The sequence below is a fragment of the Uloborus diversus genome, chromosome 1 (assembly GCF_026930045.1).
Source record: "Uloborus diversus isolate 005 chromosome 1, Udiv.v.3.1, whole genome shotgun sequence".
In the NCBI taxonomy this organism is placed as follows: domain Eukaryota; kingdom Metazoa; phylum Arthropoda; class Arachnida; order Araneae; family Uloboridae; genus Uloborus; species Uloborus diversus.
The window spans coordinates 219,126,986-219,146,061 of NC_072731.1; the positions used below are offsets into that span (position 1 = coordinate 219,126,986).

The 19,076-nt window shown below is 31.5% G+C and overlaps 1 protein-coding gene across 1 annotated transcript in view; it reads left to right on the top strand.

Moving 5' to 3' along the window:
* LOC129234169 (uncharacterized) overlaps positions 1–14,594 on the top strand; it is a 68,033-nt gene extending 53,439 nt beyond the window's left edge. The window contains exons 6-7 of the mRNA XM_054868083.1: positions 4,469–4,581; positions 13,803–14,594. Coding sequence (XP_054724058.1) covers positions 4,469–4,581; positions 13,803–13,995 — 306 coding nt within the window. The 3' untranslated portion in view covers positions 13,996–14,594. The remainder of the gene's footprint in view (positions 1–4,468; positions 4,582–13,802) is intronic.
* Positions 14,595–19,076: the final 4,482 nt, after the last annotated feature.

The window sequence follows — 19,076 nt, forward strand, 5'->3', positions numbered from 1 at the left end:
AAAAAGTGCGAAGAAAAACATCAAACTACAACATTTCCCTATTGTTAATAGTGAATCCAAAACTTATTTCTTCAGATATCTTCTGCAGATACTGCCGTTTTTTTCTGCCCAGGGCAGTAGTGTATTGTAGAATAATTGTGTACTCTGTTAATTGGTTGTTTACTGGTACGTCGTTACAATTTATTTTACCTTAAAACAACCATAGCTACTGAAGTCTAAAAGCATGACTATTGTAATATTTTATTAAAACTGTTTAATAAACTATTTCAAGTCCTAGCACATCATTCCTGTAAATGGTGCTATAAAGACGACTCTAAATTCAACTAAAAAGGAGCATTTTCAAGGTAAATTTTCAAAATTTTCCAAAAGAATGCCCCTGTTTATCCTTGGGAATACCAGACATTATGACCCCGCAATCCCAATTCCCTGATTTTTTTTTGCGCCCCTAGAATTCACAGCCAAAATCCACACATGAAAGTTTCACATGACTTTGAGCTGTTTCTTATTAGTATAAATAAAACAAAATGGGTGTGTAGAGGGAATTCTGGCAAGGAGGGTAGGTGGATTAGAGAAGAGGATACCTCTGTTTTGTTAACTCATTATGCCCAGAGCTGCACAGAAAGTAGTTAGAATTCTTTTCCAAGCCATAAGCAAACAAAAGTAGACTGTTGTCATTAGTTTTAGAATTTGGTGCCTGAAAATTTATTATTGGTTGTGGTGTTTGCTGTGGTTTTTGAATTTGTTTCATAATTTCCATTCTAAACTCAGTCTTGTTAACTATAACAGTGCTTCTCAACCGGTGTGCCTCGGCACACTGGTGTTCCGTGGCAAGGTCCTTGGTGTGCCACGGTATTTTCAGAGTTGTAGTGAAACGAAGAACATAGATGTATTTTACTTGCGCAAGAGGTCAGATACAAAGTTGCTAGTTTAATTATTGCTAAATTGCATTGCAAACTGCATACCAGTGGTGAAACATTTATTTTTCCAACTTGTAAAGAAATCCTACGGGAAATGATAGGTTCCGATGCAATGAATGAGGTGGTCAGACTAAAAATTCCTGACAATGTTATCAAGCGACGAACTAACAACATGACGGGGAACATTAGAAAAATTTTAGTTGGGAAACTAAAAATTGCTAGAAAATTTTATCAGGTTGATGAATCTACAAACATAAAAGGTACACTATACTTATGCTAATTGGGACGGCATTCAAGATCCTTATTTTTTCTGCAAAGAGTTTTCTCAGCTTGGTGATGAAATATTCAACTTTACAATTACATAAATAAAATGCAATGGGATTCCAGTGGTACAACTGCACAATCGCTTACAGTGATAAAAAAGTGATAATGACTTGAAATGTCGAAGGGTTCACGTTGAACGCGAAAAATCAAAATCCCAAGATTCAAATGTATGTCCTCCATCGTTAAATTCTCCTGGCAAATAATGCGTCATATTAGCTGTAGTCCACCATGGTTAAGCCGTGAAAATCTTCAACTTCATACAATTAAAACCATTTATTCTCATATTTTCATTGTACTTTCTGAAGAGGTTTAGGCAATTGACCACTTCCTGCTTTTTAACATGGAGGTTAGCGAGCTTTTGAGAAGCAAGGTCCAGCCAAGAATTTTTGAGTTGAGGGGACGAGTACAAATTTCTGATGTTTCACGACAAAGGAAACATACGAGTTTGTTACAAGACAAATATTGTCTAGGAAAACAACCATACATGACTGATATTTTTGAGAACCTTAACGAATGGACTAGATGAATTCAAGGACTCAGTGAGATTGTATTAAAATTTAGGGACAAGCTACACAGGTTCAAATCAAAAATTCAGCAGTGGAGAGAGGAATTATATGGTGGCTGACTGTTCATGTTTAAACGGATCAGTTATTACGTTACACACATTCTGAAAGAAATGCAATTGAATGTGGTGACAGGCCTTGATTCAGAACAAAGTTTAAGCTCTACTTCTGTTTGACTGACCTTAAACAATATGGACAATTCTTTGAGAGCATGAGAAAAATTCACAGACCATAGAAACAACCCACTTAAAACCACGGTAAAAGTGCCTTTGGACGAATATTGGATGTGAGTAAAAAGAGAACAAAAAAATTTATGATGACGCTATTCATGAACTGCTACAGTTACCATTTAAAGAGCATATATTTGTGACATGGGGGATTCTTCGCATTGTAAATTTACAAGAGCAATAAATGTCATGTTAATATCCTCGATTTGAACTTCGTATAGCTCTTCCCAACATAGAGCTGAATAAAAAGCACCACTGTCTCTCAAGATAGGCGCAAGTGATACAGTCGAATTAAGTAAAGATTTGGTACTTTCTGAACCAAAGCACTATGATTAATAAGCACTATGATTCATGAAGTACTTAAATTTAATTTGTAATGAATTTTAAATAATTGAAAGATTTCAAATATTTAAAAGATTAGTTATTTAATTCATATGGAAATGCAGTGTTTTTCTCTTCCTTGCTTTGACTAGTGAATGCTAAAAGTATTTTCCGTATTGACATATTAAACTTGGTTCAGTGTGCTGCAAGAATCGAGCCAACTATTAGGTGTGCCATAAAGTCAAAAAGGTTGAGAAGCACTGAACTATAAACTGATAATTTCTTTTTAGTCTTAAGGAACGCTTATGCAAGTTTTAGTTTGATGTATTTTTAAAATAGAAAATTGTTCCCATAGTATTTTGTAGAAATGTCAAAACCACGGTGTGATTCAGAGGTGGAATAGGATCCAATTCTATTCTGTGGTCCTGTGTTTGTTTCATCATAGATTATAACCAAAGATTTTAATGGCTTGACATGGCTCAAAATGAGAAAAATGAATGTACAGTAGTGGGAGGCTAAATCTATGAAATTGGCTGTACAAAGATATATTTTCTCATGAAATGGGATGCTTAAAGGCTTCTCAGCAATTCTTCGATAAAATGCTCCAAAAAAGTGATAATTGAACTACAAATGGTTTGAAAACGAAAAGGAAGTGAAGATAAACATAAAACAAGAGGAAAAAAGAAAAAATAACAACCAAGCAAGCAAAATACCCAAGAAAGCTCCAAAGTGAATTTTCAAGGAGAATGACAATATTATCCCAAATAACGAAAATTATAGCAACCGAAATGACGATACTGAGTTGATATTTCTGTTTTACATTGGGTGTTGGGTGTCATGTCAGAAGTGTTTCAAATGGACCCACAACCTATCCACTGGCACAAAGAATAAAAATGATACAACAGTGTTTTTATTTTGTAAATACATTTTCAAATAAAGTGCATTTTGTCATCTTTTGATTGATTTTTTTTTAGGATTAACTCTATATTTCTCTGATGATAGTTATTTTTTGGTATTTTGATGCTGTATTGAAATTATTTTTTTTCCCTCAATGACCCTGTAGGACATGGAAAATGTGACATGTTAAAATACTTAAAAAATCTATAAATTATATTTTTTGGTTTTTATTTCATTTTCGCCTTATTCTATACAAAACAAACCTTTTGTTTATGCGAAAACTAACATCTCTTCATTATAATTCTTAATAATAATACATATTAAAAGCATGTGCTAAATTTATAATTAACTGTGCAAGTAAATTGTATATGTCTAGTTTCATGGTCATAGCTTAACATTTTCTGGGTGCATGTAATTAAATAAACAAGCAAATAAGTATGTACATAAACAGGCAAAATAAATAAGGAATAAAGAAAAGCAGTATATAACTTTAGTTTGAATATGCATAAGGCAGCAATGTATTAAGTAAAACAAATAACAAATAAACCTTAAATTAAAAAAGATAATAAAAAGTGCAAGCGAACTTAAATAATCAATTAACAAAAAATCAGATTAGCATTTAAATAACTGCTTGAGACTTGCCTCATCAGCAGTGAAAATCTCAAGTACAATGTATCATACCTACACTCCTACCCAGCATTGTATATATATATGTACGCAGGACAGAGTGTAGTTAAAATAATCTTGGTATATTGTCTGTAAGGGTAAGGAGGAATTATTTTGTGATCTTGGATTTCTAGATCTTCATTTGCTATTGCATGTTCTTAAATTCCATACATAAGACAATTTCAGAGCATCATTATCACCATTCACTGTTTTATTTTGTTATCCTTCGCTTTTTCAAAAAGCGCAACTCGTAAAACAATGAGCGAATAGTTTTTTAAGGAATATTCAACAATGTAAAAGTTTGCTCAGCAGCATTGAAAAGAATTTAATCAACATCTTTCTATAAGCTTTTTTTTGGTTCCGACTAAAAATATTAAATATAAACTTTTCCTCATTAAAAAAAAAGCTTTTTTTTTTTGAAAAATAAAATCTTTTGAAATCCAATAATTATTCATTATTCAAGGTCTAACTTATCACATAGTATACTTTAGTCAAGAGTGTTTCAAGATCTTAAAGTTATGCGTATCATACTTAACTCTTTGTTTCTCTTTAGCTATGGGTTAGATGGTTTGGAGATCATACATTTACACAAGTTGAACCTGATAAATTGAAAACTCTTTCTGAAGGTTTAGAAGCGCATCACAGAGCGAGGAAGAGACATAGGCGGTAATTTTATTTCTTCTTTCCTTTTTGTTTGATTTTTATTTGACTTTTGTTTTATGATTTATATTAGTTTCACTTTTTACTTCTTGAATTAGTGTTCTACAGTGAAATCCCTTTGCAACGAATATCGATACAATGAAATATCCGTTACATAGAACAAAACGTTCGGTCCTGTTTTCAAAACCATTAAGTTAATGTATAAAAAACCTCTTTTTGACAAAATGAATTTCCTCAAAAATTTGTTACAACCAAATGTTTTTCTCAGCGTCAGTTTGAATATTTTTTATTAATGTTGTTTTCAGAAATTAAAAAACGCCTTTCACAAGTTGTGAAGTGAAAACTCTGTTTGTACTTTCGAAACAGAACCATTCAAGGTGAAAATCCACTCGTGCTGAAACATAAGCTGATTCATGACACCAAAACCCCAATAATCTAGCCATGAGTAGTCTATTTCTGCGCACCAAAACGTGATGCACAGTGTGATTTTTCAAGGTGGTCAGCAAGATTTGAACTTTTCTTGTGGTCAGTATAAGTTGCATTCATAAATTAGAATCTTTTATAATGTCTTCTGGGACCAAACCTCTCATAAAAAAGAAAATAACACTTTTTTGAAGACGACCAATGAATGAAAGGTCCGTGTTAAATATTTTTCTTTGTTTTTACTAAATAAATGAAGAGTTTAAATTAGTTATATTTTCGATCAATAGTAACAGTAAATGTTGCAGGTTTAATTATATTAGAGTGTAGATTTGCAAAATTAACACTTTTATAAAAATACAGAAAATTTTTAAACAATTCTGTTACAACAAATATTCTATTACAACAAGCTTTTAATCGGTCCCCTTGGAGTTCGTTGTTACGAGATTTCACTGTAATTATAAGTCATTTATATTACCCAAAATAACACTTGTTGATATGCATGCTGGTTCTTATTTATAACAACAGTAGGCAAAAATTCGGATATACAATCAGTTAAGTGAGTATTTTCCAATTCGATCAGTAGTAATAAGTATGTTTCGAATTCAGTCGGTAAATTCCCCATGTTTTCAAAAATTGGCATTCAACTCTTTTTTAAAAATAAAATCTGCGTTGTCCTCCTCTCTCTTTTCAATGTATAATAATGCTAAAAAAGACACACTACTGCCCATTGTAACATAACGCCTCAAGCTCCTAAATCTGCTAAGTTCTAGGTTTGTGCTATACTAAATTTTAGATTCACTGATATTGTGATTGCAGTTTTTGCAAAGAATTTTCGATTCTTGTGATCAAGATTTTTTTTTTTTTGTTAATTTTTGCCTTTAATTTGAATTATCGATCTTAAAAACTTGTTTTTTAGTTTCTTCTAGCCTTATTTCATTCTTTTTTTTTATGATTTCAAATTTTGACGTTATCAGCTGTATGGGAAAATTTGCTTGCCTGGGCTTTGCCACTTCTCGCACTTTCTGTCCAATTGAAATTTTTTGTAAATTTAATCTTTAATTAATGGAAATATGGTATACAAATATTTCAATATACAGGTAGTTATCAAAATAATGAAAACACTTGGAAATTTTTTTTTGGGAATCGCTACTCTGCCGTAAATGTTCTGTTTATAAAGGTGCCCTTCTAACTTTAATCGCTCACACTGTGATGGCGCTCACTCTATATGGTGATTGAGTTCTGTGGTCACTTTTGCTGCTGTTGTTCGCTTTTTAGACATTACAATCCACTTCAATACCTATCAGTTTATTTCACTGAGCTTCTCTTTCTGCCCACTGTTTTGCTTTGCCGAGCTTGTCTTACTGCGCTGTGTGTATGCTGTCATGACTTTAGATACTGTACTTTTAGATGCGCCAAAAAGTTGAAATACCAAGTTTCCCAATGGATTCAAAGGTGCAGGAGTGGTACGTTTACCTTACATGAAACCTCACAAATACTATTTTTTCCTCATTTTTCAACTTCATAGTTGAAATTGAATATCCATATTTGTGACTGAAAACCAGAAAAGTTCTGATAATTCACTTAAAAAAATCTTTTAGGCTATTAGGTTAGCTGTCCTATGAGAGGAAGTAAGTTTTTAATGGATGAAAAAGTTTTTAAATTGTTGGAGGTTGCCTTGTTTTATAATGGCATAGAAGATCTTTGTATTTTACAGTTTCATAATCTTTTAACTTTATGACTTATATGTACCTGTATATAGGGTTGTTTGGTTTAAACCATGTTGTTTTAAACCAAGTGGTTTTTTTAAGAACTTTATCGTTTCCCCCCAAATGATTTTATAAATTTTACATATTATTGCTGAGAGTAAAATCTAATTTTTGCAAAGTAACTAGCAAAGATAAATTACAAATTTAATAAATTTAGAAGCATATTTTTTAAGGTAATGCAATTTTGCATGGGTGCCCATATGCAAAGTTGCAAGGGGGGGGGGGGCTCAAATATTTTCCCCGTGGTTTAGCTGGATATTTTCCCCGTGGAAACTGATTTCAGGACAGATTAGAGTCATTAAAATTTGACATTTTTAATAACTTATTTATTAATGGCTGGAGAAGAAATGTTTTTAAATTTTTGCAAAGAAAAAAGTACTAAAAGCAAGGAAGTTCTAATTTCAAAGGGGGGCGGGGGGGGGGGGGCTCGAGCTCCCCCTTGCCCCCCTATATGGGCACCCTTGCAAGTTTGCTAAATAGTTTTTCTTTTATCTTTCTTTTTTGTAAACCAATGCAGCTTTTCTATTAGGTACATAAATATACAAGGTAGACCAACTAAATGTACCTGGAGAAAAAATCCAAGTAGCTCTTTTTTTTTTAAATTCAACTATTGTTATTTTTCTGTCTCTTGCACTGCAAAATAGTCCAATAAGCATATTTCAATTAAAACTTCATTTACTACCTACTTTGCTTGATTACTTAAGATTTGTTGAGATATATTATGTACCATTGAAGCGATGCATAGTCTATATAAATTTTAATGTTAGAATATTTAAATGACAAAAGAAAAAAAATAACAAAGTCCATGAACACTTAGAGTAGGCATGAAATTGTGCTTATACCTGCCCCAATATAACGATGCAGTCAGAGCGAGGGAAAAAAAATGTATAAAATTATGAAAACAGAAAATATTCATGTAACTCAGTGCTCTTATAAAAAAATTAATGCCAAATTTTCACTTTTCAAAGAACTTTTTCTATCCCAATGTAACAAAAGAAGTCTCATTTGCGGTTTTGCATGATATAGAAGAACGCAGGAACGGCGTCCGCAGAAAATTTTTGGCTCTGCAGAAATTTTTTTGTCAAACTGCCAATGTTAATAATAATAATAATAAAAAAATAATAAATAAAAATAAATATTAAAAAAAATTAAGGGATTTAAAAAAAAAATCCCAGTTTATTTCTGTTGAAACCTTTCTCCAAAAGCCTTTTAAAACACATGTGAAAAAGATAATGATTTTGGCAGTTTTCTTCAGTTGGTGGAAAATTAAGCACAAACTACATATTATTGTTAAAAAAATTAAATGATTGTTTTTAGCACTATTTTTTTTGGCCTTTTTCATATTTGAATATAAATTTAATTCTTTATTCAAGGGTGAGTTAGGCAAAATAATTATTGGCAGAAAATTTTCCAGTTAGGATTTGTGTTCGCAGAAAGCTTTTCATTTTATCTAAGTCTGCATGTGCGAATGGTGGAAGAATCAATGAACATTATTTTTTATGACAGTCTTCACTATTAAAATATTAAAAGAGTGTTTTCATACTGAGGCTTTTAATTTTTTTTCCTTTGATGAAAAAATTGTATTCCTAAATGCATTAAATCAAGAAAAATAATTTCTACAATAAGAAATATAATGATTTTCTTAAAGCCTACTTGTTCTGTTTCTAAATAATTGTTGTCACTGATACATAAGGTGAATAAATTACATGATTTTTAACTTTTTTTAAATCTTAAAAGATATAAAATATGCTTTGATCTTATGATTTTTAAAGTTCTGTAATGTACATCAGATTTATAATTCATTTGTAGATACTGCAAAATACTTTCCATGTTTAAGAATGCGTGATTTTAATTTTACTTTGTTTTTTATTCATCATAGATAGCTATGATTATGAGACGATTATACAACCTTTCATATTTTTCCTTTTATGCCAAAACAATTGTAAAAAAGTTTCATATAATTTAAACAACAGCAACAAGTGCCAACTTAAAAAAAAAATTGCTTAGAAACTCGAAATTTCTGTTGATAAAATGTTGCCCCCCTATGCCCCGCATGCACCACAAAAACATTTATTCAAATTACAAAACATTAAGGTATCCCATATTTAGCCTAAAATTTATAACTTTCTTCAAAAAATTGATTTTTTTCGATACATATACACTCAAACCTTGACATCTCGAACCTCCTTATCTCGAAACCCTTGATTTCTCGAAACAAAACTTTTCCCCTGCATTTTCTATAAAAACCCCTATGTATTTTCCATAGTTATCTCGAAATTTATATTTTGAAACCCTCGATATGTTGAAATTTTTGCACAGAAGCAAGTTTTAATTGTTTTGCTTTGGCAATTTTTGTAGTAAAACCAGTTCCAGAGACAATGGCTTAGCGTTTTTCATCCTTTTTCTTGGAAATTTTGTGAATAGGGGATTGGGGCAAGATAAAAGGGGATAGTTGGTACGAAGTGGGTGCTGTGTTTTCCCTAGAGTTTAGAATCTTCGTGCATTTCTCTCAAACATGTTTTGAGGAAAAGGGTTCGATTTTTCGTCCGTCAGTTTTCAAGCGAAAATGGAAAATGCGTTCCTCATTTTCATCATTCAGCTTTTTTAACTCCTACAAAATGGCTGCTGAGAACTTTTTGAATGTGAGGTTACTGGTTAAAGATAAAATTAGAATTTTTAAATTTTTAGATGAAAAAACCAAGCTGAAATTTTTGTTCATTTCAAAATCTCATCCTGTGCACTTTCGACAATTAGAAAATTTCAAATCTAGTGAAATATTGAAGACTACTTTATTAATCGTAATTCGAAGTGGTCCCATAGTACATATATAAATGCATTTTGCATACATGTGTGTAAATGTGAGAGGTACTAGTGTAATTTTTTTAAAACCTTGATAACTCAAAAACTCAATATCTCAAAAAAATTTCCCGTCCCGAGAGATTCGAGATATCGAGGTTGTACTGTATTTTAAAAATGTATGGTAAGTTTTACAAAATTATCAAGTTGATAAACATCAGCAGTAAAGTAGGTAATTAGCGTTAAAAAGAAATTTTTGCTCTCCTGCAATATTTTTTCAAGATTAAGTTTAATTTATCATTTTAAATACATTATTTTTTATTATTCATTTGCAAATGTTGATCTGAAAATATGTTCGCTAGTCATTTTTGAACTTGATATTTTATTTAAATTTACTTGTAAGTTTTTAAAAGATAAATAGGAAAAATAATTTTTAGGCCAAATGTGGGTATCTAAATGTTTTTAAATTTGAATGAATACTCTTTGGTAGATGTGGGGAGTGTGGTATAGGGACAACATTTTACTAAGAAAAGTTTTGAGTTTAAAAAAAAAAAGGTTTTTTTTTTTTATATTTGACCTAGCACACAAGTGCTGGTTTACACTTTCAGACCCAAGTCGGCACAGGTTGCCGTTGTTCAAATTATATGAAAAAAAATTTCAAATTGTTTTGACGTAACAGAAAAAAATATAAGAGGGTAAGAAATCGACTTTCATTTTTTTGGGGGGCACCCTAGACCCACTTAATCTTATATTTACTTATTTCTTGAAAAGTAGCGAAGTAGCGACTACATTTCAAAAGTAGTTTGTAGTTGCTGCATTTAAAAAAAAGTAGTTGTAGTTAACTACATTTGTAAGAAAGTAGTTGTAGTTCGCTACAAAACAAATGTAGTTTTTCCAACCACTGGTTTTCATAAATTTTACATTTATTGCAAAGAGTGAAATCTAATTGACGCTAAGTAACATGCAAAGCTTTATTGATAAATTACAGATTTAATAAACTTAGAAACTAATATTTTTTAAGGGAATGCAAGTTTACTAAATAGTTTTTCTTTTCTTTCTTTTTTTAAATCAATGCAGCTTTTCTATTTGGTATATAAATATACAATGCAGACCAACAAAGTTTTTCCAAAATTACATGGAGGAAAAATCCAAGTAGCACTTTTTTTTATTTATTCAATTGTCATTTTTTTCAGTCTTTTGCATTTCAAAATAGTCCAAACAGGTCAGTTCTCTCACAGAATTGACTGTTTTTGTTTCTATTGAAATATAAATCAAATGAAATAGTTATTTTTAGTTCTTATGATACTTCAGATCAAAATTTAGGTTACTGTCTGAACTGTTAGGGCCAGGACTAGTAACCTAGTCCCTGTAGCAGAAACAGTGTAACGCTGAAAAACCTGCCGCAGATTCTTGATAATTTCTACTGATTATTTTTGAATTGGAAAGATTTTTTTTCGCTTTCTGCACAAATCTATTGGTTTTAATATAGAAACATACTGTCAGAGTAGAACAGAAAGATTTTGTAGTTAAAAAAATTGGCCTAAATCTGTGCAAGAGTCCTCTGTGGCTGAGAGGTCTAAGGCTTGCTTCGGTACCCACTGCCAGCTTCTCAGCTTTCCATTTTGTTTTGGAGCTTTTTAGCTTACAGTTTCACTAGTATTTTTTAAATCTATTATTTATACTCATGTTAATGGTACTTGGTGATAATTTCTAATAATTGCCACAACTAATCTAATGACTATTTACCTTCCAGACTATTTTCAAGTTCATTAGTTAGCGTCGCAGGCTGGAGCAAAAAATCTGTTAAAGGGCACCTAGTTATTAACTTCCCTGATTGTCTAAGTAAAGGCTTCTAAGTTAAGGCTTCCCAAACTTTTCCAAATTTTGGGAACCTTCAAAGAAATAGAATATTCTCATGGCATTCTAGTCATGTCTATGACATATAATACTGACTGACAATTTTCATGTTTGCATATTTGTGGGACAACTTTGGTGCAAACGATTCCTCATAGTAAGAAAATATTTTTTTAACTATGGTATTAAATTTAATTTTGGCTGTCTTAAAAATGTTCTACAACATAACCCAAAATGTGCTTATCTATTCTTCATGAGTTCAGGATTACTTTATTATCAAGATTTTTTACCCTCTTCATTCCAATTGAACACTTGATTCTATTTCAGAACTTTTATGGACTTTTAGCTGATAAACATAGAAAACGGTCAAATTTTAAGAATTTTTTTTTTCTAAAACATACGAGAATTATATTCCTAGGAAATAATGGTAGCTGGGAAGGGGGGGGGGGATAAAACGTTTAATTTGACTCATGCATTTGTAAATTAAAACTGGTCTACTGATTACCTACTACGTATTAAAAATAGTTACTGTCATGAAATGAAAGTTTGCATTTTTATTTATTGTATGAAATATATTATGTTTATAAATGTCAAGTAATTAATATCTATAAATCTAAAAAAAAATCTGATTTAAATAAAATTTGATTTATGCCAATTTATTTAAATGAAAAAATGGTCTTTTTTAATTTTAAAATAAAAATCACAAACCCTGCTCCAGTTCAATCTACTACTTAATGATAGGAGTAATCTTTATGAAGAAAAAAATTATTCATCGGATTAGATTGATTGCGCATGTAAAATCAATGTGTCAGATATGTCAATACATCAGAAATTAATCAGTGAAAAAAAAAATTAAAATACTTTTTTTTAAGTAGTACTTTAAAATAAAGTGCTACTGTCACATCAAGAAATGGTTTTTAATAAAACATTTCTTGATGTGACAGTAGTACTTTTTGAACTTAATTTAAACAGATATTATTGAAAATTTAACTATATTCATGGCAGAATTAGCTGTTCTTTTTTTCTACTAGATAACTTTATTGTTATCTGATAAAAGGTATCAAAAATTAGTTTTATTGGTACTTTAAATGTTGCTTTACTCTTGTTTGCTATATTAATCTTATGTTTTAAAGAATTTTCTTCTCCTAATACAACACATAGTTTTCTGCCATTGGATGGTAAAGGGCAGTATTTGGATTCCATACTAACAATAAGGAAATGTTGTTTTTTTTTGTGTTTTATTTTCATCCGAAACTAACAAACAATCCTGTATAATAAAGCTCAAATACAATAAATGACAAAAGGGGGGGGGGGGGGAAGAAAAAGAAGTTTGCAAGTACTGCCCTTTTCTTCTTCCTATGGCAAGTATAAGCGTCAGCCCCAAAATTGCAATTAGATCTTTTTGTCAAATTGCCTTTGTACCAAATTTCCGTGGCTCTAAGTGCAATAAATAATATAGTCTGGACACTGCAAATCACCACACTGCGTTTTAACAATAAATGTAGATAGATAATTTGTTTAGTACTGTTCAATTCAGTAACTAAAAGTTTGTTTATTTGGGAGAACAATTTCTATTTAATAAGAAAGAATGACAGTTCACCATTTTGAAACAAGTTAGAGCTTTAATTTGAACTCTTGTACATTAAAAAAAAAAGAGCAAAAAGAGACTCATTTCAAAATTCAACATCGACAACTAAAGAACATTCAAATAGCCACAATTCAATACAGCAGGGTCTTGTAGGAATCTCAGTCCTGCCAACACTAAGCTAGAAAACTATCTGGTGCTCATGACAAGTACTATGCTTTTATGATGTTTTTAATTGGTCATGATGTAATGTAAAATTTTTTATTTAGCAGTATTTTTACACATTTCATGCGTAGTTGGATCATATGATTTTTCAATTGTGCCATGTTTCAAAATTTTACAATCTGAATCTATTTAAACATTTCTCTTTTATTCAATGAGTGGGTACAAATTTGAACTTTGACATATAGCAGCGTCATATTATTGATCTGTTAAGCTGATTGAAAAGTGAGGGTAAAATAATAAATGCACTATATATTTTAGGATATACAGTTGGCTCTCTATTTAAAGACTTTCAAGTGACCATCAAAAATAGTCTTTAAGTAGAAATTGTCTTTAAGTAGAATGCTTTTAAAACAAGAGTAGACCATCTGGGATCGTGAAAAATCGTCTTTAAATAGAGAAAGTCGTTAAATAGAGCGTCGTTAAACAGAGAGCCAACTGTACATTATATTTTGCTCCTGTCTTCAGAATCTGCAAAGAACTTCACAGTAGTTAACAGCTTGAAAACCTGCATTGCATTAAGTAATTTATTCAACTATTTAACTTTGGTTTTGAAATGACTTAAGTTTTTTCTGTTTTAGGGGCCGGAAAATGAATTCTCAACTTGAAAATGCTATTCAAGAAGCAATGTTAGAATTAGATCGCCAGGCTACGGACATCATAACAGATGAAACCGAAGAGGATAGTTACTTACCAAGCAATATACCTTTGTCAGATGACAGTTTTCCTGTACATTCTAGGACTAACAGGCCTAGAGGCTACAAACGTAGATAGCAATACCTAAAACAAAATTCTGTTCCAAACAGTGATTCTAAAGGTTACAATTGTGAAGTATTTTCATTTTGTATCCAGATGAAATTATATGCCTCTGAGCTATGTAAATTATGTATGTTATATATGACGTATATTTGCCGATTCAGGTCCTATTGAAAAATTATATTATGCTATTGTTGAAGCTTGTAGTTTGAACTGACCATGTGTATAAAATTCAGTGAATTTCCTGTGTATACTCGGACTTGATCACCGTGAATTGTGGGTGCTGCTACTCGGTCTTCTAAAGACTACTTCGACATTAAGCACTTTCAGATCTGAACCATTCAACAACATTTGTTTGGTCAGATTTTTTGTAAATGAAATGAGCTATAAAGTGGCTTGTTTTTTTTATCATCGACAAATGTAAATGTTAAATTTTTGTGAAAAGCCATTTCTGTTTTATATGCCTCAGCATAAAGTGATGCGTCCACGCTCAATGTAGTTTCTCTTTATGGATTTGGTTGTTATCGCATGATGTTTGTTGTGTGTTCATGTGCTTTGTGCACCAGTTTTTAGCGAAATGTTCTTTAAGAGATTAAAACCTTATGCACATAAGTGAATCTTGTGTTTGTTTTATTTATAACTGTTCTACTCTATGATTTTTAAAAGTGCTTGAAAATTTCATATCACTATAGTTTTTGGAAAATTACATAGTAAATTATAATATATTCCATTAATTTCTATTGAATTAAATTTGTTATTTTTATTCAAATTCAATACTAAAAACCAGTCGAAAGAAAAAGTTATTTCAAAAATGTAATTTTTCATTTGTAACAAATTGAAATTACTATTCTTTATCATTTAAATTATTCATTAACTAGCTGCATTGCCTGGCATTGTATGGTCTACCTCAAATATAACAGTTGTGTCAAGTGACACATGTTCAACAATCAGATTTAAAAAAAAAGTAATATATCATGTCAATGTGTAGAGAAGAGCAATTTTCTGACTCAATATTTTAATTTATTCTTTCGATTTTTTTAAAATCCCGAAACTTCAGTCATCTTTATATCTTACCCAGCTTTAGGTCTGATTTTTTCCACGTTTACATGGCCGTTAGAATGATTATTGTTAGTTGGATAAATTTGCATGTATTAATGAACTATGATCTGAAAAATTTAGAAAAATATTCAAATGCTTAGACTAAAAGTAATTAAACCAACGTACATCAACTAAACAGAATTTTGCCATTCTAAAATTTTGCCCACAAAAGCCATTAAAAGTAGCAGAAAGTGCAATCAATATTTAAAAAAGAAAAACATGAAAACTAAATCAATTTTTCATTTTGAATATAGAAAAAAAGTTTTCACTCATTTTTCCCCACAAGTAACCATGATTGCAGAACAGACAAAATTTTGTTGAAAAAGATAAAGTCTTTATAAAAAAATCTCATGCTGTTTTATTACTTCTCTTCACGAAAATATCGTCTGCTAGGACAGTGCTTCTCAACCAGAGTGCCGAGGCACACTAGTGTGCCGTGACAAGATACTTGGTGTTCCACGGTATTTTCGGAGTTGTCGAAAAAGGATAACAGTGATGCATTTTACTTGCGCAAGAGATTAGATATATGCTTCTAACTTATTTGTCATCTTGCATTTAAAAGTGCATACTGAAAGATTTATTTTACTAGCATCTAAAGAAATAGTACTGGAAGAAAATAAGTTTCGATGCAATAAATGAGGTGATGGGTCAGAAAACCAAGTCTAGACGATGTTTTCAAGTGATGAATTAATGACATGACAAGTAACATTAAAAAAACATTGGTTTATAATCTACTAATAGCTGGAATTACAGCTAAATAAATAAACTGCAACGGGATCCAATGTTATTACTGCTCTAGCACTGCAGCGATGGAACAGTTTCAATAGTGGGAAATGTCAAAAGATTTATGTTGAACGCAAAAAATCAAAATCCGAGTGTTTAAATCAGTTTTATCCATCGTGAAACTCATATGGCAAATAATATGCCAGATCAGCTGAAGTCAGTCATGATTAAAACCGTAAAAAGTGTCGAAACATAATCAAGACAGCCAAATTTTCCACATTTGTATTTTATTTTCTGAAGAGGTGGGGGCAGATCATCACTCTCTGTTTCTTCACACGGTGGTTCGCTGGCTTTTGAGAAGCAAGGTCCAGCCAAGAATTTTTGAGTTTAGGGGACGAGATACAAATTTCTGATGATTCACGACAAAACGAAACGTAGTAGTCTTGTACAAGGTAAATTTTATCAGGAAAAACAAGCATACTTGGCTGATATTTTTGAGAATCTTAACAAACTGAATAGAAGAATTCAAGGACGCGGCGAGATTGTTTATATATCATATAAATAATGTTGGTATATGTTGGACAAGCTAGATGGGTTGAAATCAAAAGCTCAGCTGTGGAGAGAGGAATTAGATCGTGGCTCACCGACATGTTCAGTTACACACCAGTTACCAAACGAACCAGTTACACACATTCTGAAAGAAAAGCTATTGAATGTGGTGGCAGAACATTTTGCAATGACTTAGAACAAAGTTTAAACATTACTTGTAGTTGACTGGAATAGGACAATGTGATTGGGTTCGTGATCCATTGAAGCATCAGCAAGGAACTTTCTTTGAAGGCATGAGAAAAATTTATATAGACCTCAGGAGCGACTGTTCCTTAAAACTGGGATGCATCGAAGTGCCTTGGAGGCGTATTGGCTGTTCATAAAAGGGGTACCTAAAATCTCTAATGACACTGTTCACGAGCTGTTACTCTTACCATTTTAAAGAACATATATTTATGACGTGGGATTTTTAGGATCACTTTTCAAGAACTACAAAATATGATGTCTAGATCCTTGATTTAAAAAACTTCCTGTAGCTCTTCCTAACAAAGTTGGATAAGAAGCACCACTGTCCTTCAAGATAGACACTAGTGTCTCAGTCATGTTAAATGAACGTTTGGGATTTGCTGGCCATATAATAAGCACTAAAATTCATGATGAACTTTAAATCAATATCTACAAACACCTAAATATTTAAAAAATTTAAAATATTTTAAAGATTAATTGTTATATTCATATGAAAGTCCTGGTTTTTCTCTTCCTTGCTTTGACTAGTGAATGATGAAAGCACTATCCATATTGACATATGACATTTAGTTCAGTGTGTCGCAAGGATTGAGCCAACTATTAAGTGTGCCATAAGTAAAAAAGGTTGAGAAGCAATGTGCTAGGAATCAGAAATTCGCTTGACTTAATTCAATTCTGTGACCAGAAATCACAGACGATACTGAAAAAAAGTGAAGATAAGCCTGTTTTAAAATATGAAATCAACTTAAAATTAAGAATTAAGGGATGTTATCTAGTTATCCCTGAAACTTCGGCTAAAGTTCATAATGTGCAGCTTTTTAAGGGCTTTAACCACCTTGCAGTTAGTTCTTGGGGAGATATCTCATCCATTTAACATGTAATTCTGGGACTGTCCAAGCGCAAGGGGTTAAAATGCTGCAAAAATCAGACAAATATGACTTTTTTTCGATAAAATACTCACAAACTTATGATTTTCTATAAAATTGGAGTAAAAATCTTGGTATACTTTTTTTTTGGATGAAAGGTAGCCTATGTTCTATTCTGAACTCCTGATAATGTGTATACAAAATTTCATGATTATCGATTGAGTAGTTACGGCCTGAAAGAATTACAAACAAATATACAGACTAACAAAGTCGCTTTTACATTTATAATATTAGGAAGGATAGTTGCTTTTAGTTGAAATCATCCCTATATTTTAAAGTCTTTCGTGACTCATTCATGACTTTAAATAGTTTTAATTAGTATTTAGCTTTTAAATAGCTTAGTTTTCAGTTGGCAGCAACAACTGAGTAATAATGGAGAATGTTAACATAACTCTGAACTTAGAAAGCACAGAGCTTTGAAATGCCGACGGCAGTCGAAGGACTACTTCATGAATTAAATCCATTTCATTAATTTCAATTTGTGCTATTTTATTACATTTTTAGGTAATTATTTCAAGAAACTCTTGCAACAACAACAGAATATTTTGGAAAACAAATAGCTTGTGTTGTATGAAATTTGCTCTTGCTATTAACAGAACATGTTTCCTTGCTTTTTAAATTTTTCAGAGGCGAGTGTGCTCAGGACCGTCCGAAGGGAGGGTGGGGGGAGGGGCTGTAAACTGATCTTCTGCTGCACAACAACTTAGTTCTTTTTTTCCCTTTTATTAAATATTTTTCGTAAATAGTTTATGGAATTCCAACACATTAGATTTAGTTCCTGTATTTTTTGATACCCAAAGATAACATGTTTTTACTAAAATCTGTTATGATCAATAATTTAGATATGAAAGTATTCAGCACTTTTCCATTATGCGCCGTGAGTTTGACGGCTTTAAAAGAAATCCAATGGTCATCTTACTATTTCTTAATCAGCTTAATTTTTGTATGTGTGTGGGGGGGGGAGCGGGCGCCTGCAAAGATTCGCCCCGGGGCACCATTCTCTTTAAACAGCCCTGATTGTGCTCAGAGAAATTCTGCATTTTTTGCAATTAGTGATCTGGAAAGTTCAGTACAGTTAATCCTTGTTTATTGTGGTTAATCTGTTCCAGACTCAACTGTGATATTTGATCTTTCACCAAGTAGAATTTTTTGTTTACAAATTGAATATTTTCCTAGTGAATGAGTATAAAATTTATTTTTGACCTTTGATAAGCGTTTTTAAGCATAGTTAGAGTCCTCTTGACATGAAATAACACCTTTTAGCAAGGGCGCCCATATGCAAAATTTTGAATGTGGTGCAGATATTTTCCCTATGGTTTAGCAGGATATATTCCCCATAGAAACAGATTTCAGTACAGATTAGCATTATTTATTAAAATTTGACATTTTTAATAACTTATTCATTAATTGCTGAAGAAGAATACATTTTTTGCAAACGAAAAAAGTACTAAATGCAAGGAAGTTCTAATTTCAAAAAAAGGGGGGGGGGGGCGCATATGGGCGCCCTTGCCTTTTAGTCACTATTACACTCGCATTACTTAACATATTGGACAAAAG